We start from the raw sequence: 8,127 nt of genomic DNA on the forward strand, positions 1-8,127 counted from the left end.
GCTTGTCTAATCATGTTATCTTTCCCTTTTTTAATTTAAATGGAAAGTTCATCCAAAAATGCAAGTTATGTCATTATTTATACTCACCCTCATGTTGTTCCAAACCCGTATGTCTTTTGTTCTATGGAAAGTTTCCAGGAGTATCTTTGTAAGTTTCCATGAATATCTTTGTACGTTCCACAGAAAAAAAAAAACATACAGTTTTGGAATGACATGTGAGTTGATGTTCTCGCGGGGATGGATTGTAGTACTGAAATTATCTGCCAGTCTGCAGCGCCACCTGTCGTCACTTTTTGAAAAGGGATAGTGCACCCAAACATTACAGTTTTTTACAATCACTTTGCTACTATTTTCAGAACCTTGATGTCATTTTTCAAAACTCTAGACACAAAACTCACAACGGTTATCACTTGTAACACAGGCTGTCTAATGTTCAAAACATTGCATTGTGCATTCACATCTTTAAAGAAATCTTGCACTTGCACAATCATTGGTTCAAAGAACAAATTTACTGTGAAATACCATTGAAACATAACTATAGATCACCCACACACAAGCAACCGATAGTTTCACTGTGTCATTGTTCGTACAATCATTAAATATTGTAGAACAAAATAGGTGATCCAGGTTTCATTATGGTACTACATGTACAGTAAATATACATCTCTGTAAAAGCACTGCAGTCGTAGAGAGAATACACAAATAGTGGAATCAGCGAAGAAAGTTTGTAATATATTGATGCAAAACACTACAGTACAATCACAACATAGGTTTATTGGAATCAAAGCAAAAATATAAAATATTAGGCTACATCCATGGATATTGTAGTCTAATTGGTTCATGCTCCACGCTAATTGGTGACAATGAATCTCGTTATCTTGAAACTTTCATGATTTACTGTAAACATGGAAGATTGCGTGTGTTTCCATACAACTATGCATTATGAGTAATGCAACAGTTACTTATCATTTTGAGCAGTTGTATCAATTGATAGTTAGATCATTGTACGGAAATGAATAGACACTCATTTGAAATGTAATGTGTGAATTGCCTTTTGAAATAGTAGTACTGTGATGTTAAGTTGTGTCATATTGAACAGGTGATTTTTGTTGAATGAACAAATGATCTAAGTTTTATGTGTATTGTATCCAAGCAATTGAGAAAAGGGTTAGAGTTTTGAAAAATGTGCATTTTGATCATTGGTTGTGAGTTTTGTGTCTAGAGTTGTGAAAAATGACATCAAGGTTCTGAAAATAGTAACAAAATGATTGTAAAAAACTGTAAAATGATGTCATTATTTACTCACCCTCAAGTTGTGCCAGCCCTTTTTTTGAACACACGAAAAATACCTTTTTGAAGAATGTTGGTAACCAGACAGAATGGACCCCATTGACTTCCATAGTAGCCTATGGAGAAAAAAAATACTACGGGGTCCATTAACTCTACAGGTAAATGATGACAGAATTTTCATTTTTGGGTGATCCAACCCTTTAAATTAAGTGTGTGTGTGTGTGTGTGTGTGTGTGTGTGTGTGTGTGTGTGTGTGTGTGTGTGTGTGTGTGTGTGAATTTTGTATATTTGGGTTATTATTATTCATGAAAATCTACAGATTTAGTGCATGTCTTGTATTTGCACAATTATGCTACTATTAACTCTACAGCTGTGTAATAGTCTATTGAATGTATTGTAACTTAAGACATCTTACAAACTTGAACACTAGTGGTAGCCCTTAGCTAATTTTAATTAGCATAATTTGTTCTATTTTAATGCATATATAAAAGCTGTAGGCGTTAGTAGGCCTACTGTATTTATTTCCGTCTCGTACACGACATGTAGTTACAGTAAAGTAATAGCAGTGAACACTAGGGGCAGTATTTTACAGATAGGAATTGTGAATTTGCAATAATAAGAGTAAACAGCAGGTGTCACTGCAGGATCGTTCTCAGGAAGCAGTTAAAACTAAATTACTTTTATTAGCAATTTATTGCTTAAAGACATTTAAAAGGTTTAAAAATTAAATATACAATTCCGTTAACAGGGAGAGCGAGGTAAGGTGTGGTGTCATTGCATATGTCTTTATTTTTGTGGATGTGAAGAGATTTCTGAAGTTTTAAACCATACAATGATCATGCAATTTGCTTTTTATTACAAGGATGATGGCCCTTTAATCACAATTGGATCAGGTTTGACCCTGAAATTCGATTTTTTTATTATTTTTTTTTACCGACAAATCAAATAAGAGCATATAAACTCACTGCACAGTTTGCATGTAGTCTATTAATTTGCAGACTTATAATCACTGCATACGACAGGATAAACGGTTGTTTGGTGTTGTGATGTACAATTTCTAAATAAGTTTTTCTTTTGTCAATTTCTTAATGCAATACTCTGGAAGCACTACATGCTTGAAGAAGCAAATACACCAACTTTGGCCTTCAAGATGAAAAAATGCAACTATTAACTTTGCAAACAAACGGTCCATCTCATCAAAAGGTCTTTTTTAGGCATGTTAAGCAGTAAACTCTGGCCTTTATGAAATGGATCAGTTTACTGTGGGTTGGGAGAGGCTGCTTGGTTTTATTGTTTCGGAAACGGCAGGTTAAAGATGTACTCAGGCTAAAGGTGAATAATACTTTAAATCATGTCCACTCACATGAGATGACTCCCTCAGTCATCCACTGATCACAGCTGATTTAGTGAGGTGCCTTAAGGGGACATATTGAAATCACATGACCAGCTAAACACAGATTGTGTCTTTGTAAACCTCCCATTATCCACTACTCACAGAATTAATGTGTAGCACTTTACTATATGATAACATTAGTTAACTACATAAGTAAACATGAACTAACAATGAAAATGCTCTGAAGCGTATGCCAATATTTTATCTTAATTTCAACATTTACTTATTAAAATCAAAAATTGTATCTGTTAATAATGGACATGAGCAACATTAACTAATATTAAACAATTGCATTAACACTGTAAGCCAATGTATTGCTAATTGTTTGTCACCATGAAATCAAAATGAACCAATCTTATATAGCAGTAGGCTATTTATTATAAATCAATTATCTGTGCAAAGTATGCATTGTTGTTTTAGTCTTTTTTTTCATGTGCCCTCTAATAACAAAATAACTTCCCCTTCCTCCTGCGCCCTATATTTGTTCTTGTTCCAGAAGCTGTTTCACTGGGATATATGTCATAAAATGATATTACTCATTGTGGCATAAAAAAAAGAAAAAGAAAACCTCAAGTCATGAAACGAAAACAAAATAATAATTATGAAATGATGATGATACTAATAATGTAGGCCTATATGTGATAATCATCAAGTTTTTATTTTTATTTTTTAAACATGTCAGGGTATTTGTTCCTTTATAAAACTCAGTAAATTTACTGAGTTTGGGTCAGTGACATGACATGCATATGTTTGAGTCCAATTGCATTATTTCCTTTTAAAATAATTTGATAAATTCATGACATATATGACTTTATTCTATAAAACCCATTTAATTGGAACTCATTTTTTGTACATTTAAATAATACATATTATTTTATGTTTTGTTATCTTAAACCCCCAAAATGTCAGGTGGTGCAAATGTCCGAATAACAAATTAAAATGTCGGCTTAATAACAATAAATGAATAACTAAATACTATGACATAATTTTAGGTTTGAAACCTTTTATAAACAAATTTTATAAATAACAGTAGTTTTAAAGCTGTTGAGATAATTGAAAAACTTTTGAAAAGCTTTATTGGTCAATGATCCGTTTATCACCGTCATTTCTTTAGACAATCAAAACAACTTATCAGATCCTTATTCCTTTATCCAATGTTCTCATTTCCTTGCTTAATTTTTTTTTTATTGTTTTACTTAAACGTTTTTTATTAAATACCTTAAAAAGAGATTTTGTTTCTCTTTGTGAATAGAATTGCACACAACAGATATAGGCTATCTTATAATGGCACTATCTAGGCTAGAGAGAGGTCATGTGATCAGTGCAGTGCACTCGCAGGAGCGCTGTCCCGTCAGCTCTCATTCACTCCCAGAGACCGAGAGACACACATGAGGAGTGGAGCATCAGCAACTCTTTCAATCAGAAACATTTCAACTTTATCATTTCAACAGTGTGGATTAACCCTTTACATTGTATAGGCTACAATAGGTATATGTTATAATAGTTTTCACTTCGTCTGAATAATTTCCTGCAGCAGGAAACTTTGCTGGGACAGTAACTATCAGTCGGAGAGATGGAGGCAGAGGAGAGTAAAATATCAGTGTGGGTTTGTCGCGAAGAGAAGCTCGTGTCGGGCTTGTCGAAGCGCACGACCTGCGCAGATGTGATCCGGGTTTTACTGGAGGAGCAGAACACGGAGACGCGCGTGTCTCTCTCTGGCTCTCCTCAGTCCTACTGCGTTGTGGAGAAATGGAGAGGGGTCGAGCGGATTTTACCCAACAAAACCAAGATCCTGCGACTGTGGAGCGCGTGGGGAGAGGAACAAGAAAACGTGCGGTTTGTGCTGGTGAAGAACGAGGCGTCTCTCCCGAGCAACGGACCGCGGAGCGCAGAGGCGCGCGTAGTTCTCAGCAAGGAGAGCCCGTGTGTTTACAAGGGGACCGCGAGAGTGACCATGGCTCTGTCACAAGAGAAACAAAGACGTATAGTCAGGAAAGCGTTCAGAAAATTGGATAAGATCAATAAGAAAAGAGCACAGGCTGCATCTAAGGACGAATCATGCATGGAGAAGATGGAGACCCTTGTGCACCTGGTCATATCTCAAGATCACACCATCCGCCAGCAGATTCAGAGGATAAAAGAGCTTGACAGGGAAATCGACAGGTATGAGGCCAAAGTTCATTTTGATAGAATGAAGATGCACGGGATCAACTATGTCCAGGATACGTATTTAGTGGACGCCAACCCTGATAAAGTTGGCGAGGGGGACAAAACCAGCCCAGAAGAAGCTCTCGCCCACTTTGAGGAATATGCGAGGAGATGCGAGGAGGTCATCAAACTGCAAGAAGAACTGGCTGAGCACGAGGCCCTCATGGAGAGCATTACGACTGAGATCCAAGAGGAACTCAACCAGAGATGGATGAAGAGAAGGCATGAGGAACTTGCAAATAAAGACGCCGAAAGCACTTCTGGCGAGGTATCTCTCAGAGTCACAACTCAAGAACATGATGGAGGATCTTCAGCGCTGGATGTGTCGCCTGACAATGACTTGCTTCTGGAAGAGGAGAGGATCAGAACCCAACTGGACACCAGTTTGTACATCGGCCTGCGGTTGAACACAGACTTGGAGGCTATAAGGAATGATTTGGACTTGACCAAGGAGATATGGGGGGCGAAAGAGAAAGAACTAACAGATTTATTGGAGAAAGTCAACTCTTTGGATTTTGAGGAGGACAGTGCAGACAATGCGGAGCTGAAAGAGGAAAGCACAATAGAAACAGACAGACTGATGGGTCTCGAGGGGGACAGTGTGTGGGTGGAGCAGGCAAGAGGGCTTTCAAAAACATGTGACGGGAATGATGACGACTCAGATACGGGACTCAGTTCAATGCACAGTCAAGACTCAGATATCACACCCGTCTGTGAATCTTTAGTGTGAAAACCACAGCCTGCTTTCACTTTATCCCTGGCTGGATTATTGAAATGAACAACATAACACTGGCTTAAAGGGATAGTTCGCCCATAAATTAAAATTTTGTCATTACTTGCTCACCCTCAAGTTGTTCCAAACCTGTGTGACGCAAAAGAAGATATTTTAAAGAATGTTGGTAACCAAACAGTTGACGGCACCCATTGACTTCCATAGTAGGAAAAAAAAAAAAAACCTGTGGAAGTCAATGGGTGCCGACAACTGTCTGGTTACCAACATTCTTTAGAATATCTCCTTTTGTGTTCAACAGAAGACTGAAACTCATACAGGTTTGTAACAACATGAGGGTGAGTAAATTATGACATAATTTTCATTTTTGGGTGAACTATCCCTTTAATATAACACACTTTTTACATTTTCACACAATACACAAGCATAAAGTGGAAGCAAACAGGAGAGGGAAAGTAAACAAAAAAAGTACTTTCCTGCAAATGAAAATGATCAAAGAACACAACTATGCACTTATTGAGCATCCTACAAGAAACAGTGTTAATTTTATCTAGACATTAATTAGTGATTAGTTACTTTGTGAAATACATGCAGGATTGAAATGGTTGGAGTTTTCCACACAAGACATAATTTGAGAAAGTATAATGGACACGATCCAGCACTGTGAAGGCTGTGCCTTGCAGATCAATGAAGATCAATTTTACATTGCAGTATGGTTTATGAATTATGATTTGTTATTTAAAGCTGAAGTGTGTGATGTCCGTGCATCCTCAAATGGAATTTCCAAAATAGTTTTCAGACTGATTTGAATGTTGCAAATATTTAATGATATTGTAGTAGATGTTCTGCCAGTTCAAGAGCATGAAATAAATTCTCACTGTCTGCTGGCAATCTGCATTGCCCTGACATTATCATGCAGCTCCAGTCACATGTCATTTACGGCTCAGGTGATTGGCTCAAAAAACATGCATGCGGAACCATGAGCAAAGATGGCAGAATTGAATTTACAGAATGAACAACAGCCTTTGAGATGAATAGGAATGCTGACAGATAACTTCTCCAAGTATTATAGACCTCCTTGAGAGAAAGTATTTCAATACTGAGAAAAATTGCACACTTCAGCTTTAAGTTGCATTTTGCCATAAGCACAAGAGAGTTATGTTTGTGGGATTCGAGTGAGCGGAATATATTTTTCAGTATAGACACGAGCAAGTGGACATCTGATACAACTTAATGATACAGGAGATTTTTTATATCATACTGTCTTTTAACAGAGAACCTATGTATTTAGAATTGTACAGATACAACATTTGTGTAATATGAGAATCTATGATAAAACAATATCGTCTGAACTAATGCTAAATGCTTCATTTATTTATATTTTAAAACACACAATCACAAAAAAATTATTCACCTGATATTTGATACCTAAATCAATAGAAAAAGAAATTGATGAACTTAAATAATAATGTTGCTAAAAACTTTTATAAAAAAAATGCTGTTCTATATACAACACTGATAATAAAATAACACAAGAAATGTTACTAGAGGACCAAAAAACCATGTTAGAGTGATTTCTGAAGGAAAAATTTGCCATCACTGGAATAATTTAAAATGTAAAATAGGCCTATATTAAAAATAGAAAACAAAATTACTACAATGCAATATATACATTTTTTGCCTTTAATATATGGTAATTAAAAAAAAGAGGAAAAAAAATCTTACAGTAATTGTTTTTACTCTAATACTATAAGAGAAATGTGCTTAAATGCTATAATAATAATAATAATAATAATAATTATGGCCATATATATTTTAATTTTGGGGTGACATTTCTCACCAGAGGATTTACGATATGAATTGTGAAATGTATGACACACCTAGGCAACATTTCCAGCACTTGCAGTGAAGAGTGAAAGTAATGCTCATCATTTGTCTTGTTCAGTGGGGAATCTGTGTTCAATTCAAGCTCTATTAGGTGTTACAAAACAATCACAGCTGCAGCTGAGCCATCATGTAAATGTAACACAACATTGTTCCTGATGTTTAACAGAAGGGGGAATGTTGCAGCACACACAGATGGTTCTCTGCTTGTATAATTGCAGAACTATAAATATTGTTCAGGCTAAAAGGTGAAGAAAGGTAACTTGCATGGAAAAGTAATTGCAAGTGTTGTGTGAACAGGGTAGATGAGTTGCTGGTGGCATAAACTGTTACACAATCCTCCTGTCCCAGAGGTAAGGGGGGGGGGGGGGGGGGGTGGGTGATTGTAAAAGCAGGACATTTACATAACCCACCCAGATAACCTCCACTCATGTGCTCACGCTTGACGAAAGACCCCAGAAACAGACAGAAGATCCCAAGTCACTTCTTATCACTGAATATAGCTCAGAGCAATCTGAGATACAGACACTGTATCACGTACAATTCTGTAAAATGAATGCAGGACTATTGCTTCCATCTTGAGCATTATGGTTTCTTCCATCTATAGTGGACTGTTTCTCAT

At 36.5% G+C, this 8,127-nt stretch overlaps 1 protein-coding gene across 1 annotated transcript; it reads left to right on the plus strand.

Annotated features, from left to right (window-relative positions):
- The first annotated feature begins 4,068 nt into the window (after positions 1 to 4,068).
- Positions 4,069 to 6,977, plus strand: rassf10b (Ras association domain family member 10b). Its single transcript, XM_077202095.1, has one exon. It carries the CDS (start codon positions 4,257 to 4,259, stop codon positions 5,619 to 5,621), a length of 1,365 nt encoding a protein of 454 aa, XP_077058210.1. The 5' UTR covers positions 4,069 to 4,256; the 3' UTR covers positions 5,622 to 6,977.
- The last annotated feature ends 1,150 nt before the right edge of the window (positions 6,978 to 8,127 follow it).

The sequence above is a fragment of the Siphateles boraxobius genome, unplaced genomic scaffold (assembly GCF_051911475.1).
Source record: "Siphateles boraxobius isolate OS27281-9 unplaced genomic scaffold, OSU_SipBor_1 48, whole genome shotgun sequence".
Classification (NCBI taxonomy): Eukaryota; Metazoa; Chordata; class Actinopteri; order Cypriniformes; family Leuciscidae; genus Siphateles; species Siphateles boraxobius.

Bases quoted from the DNA above. Each gene is read 5' to 3' on its own strand.
- rassf10b (XM_077202095.1), top strand. From the start codon at position 4,257: ATGGAGGCAGAGGAGAGTAAAATATCAGTGTGGGTTTGTCGCGAAGAG.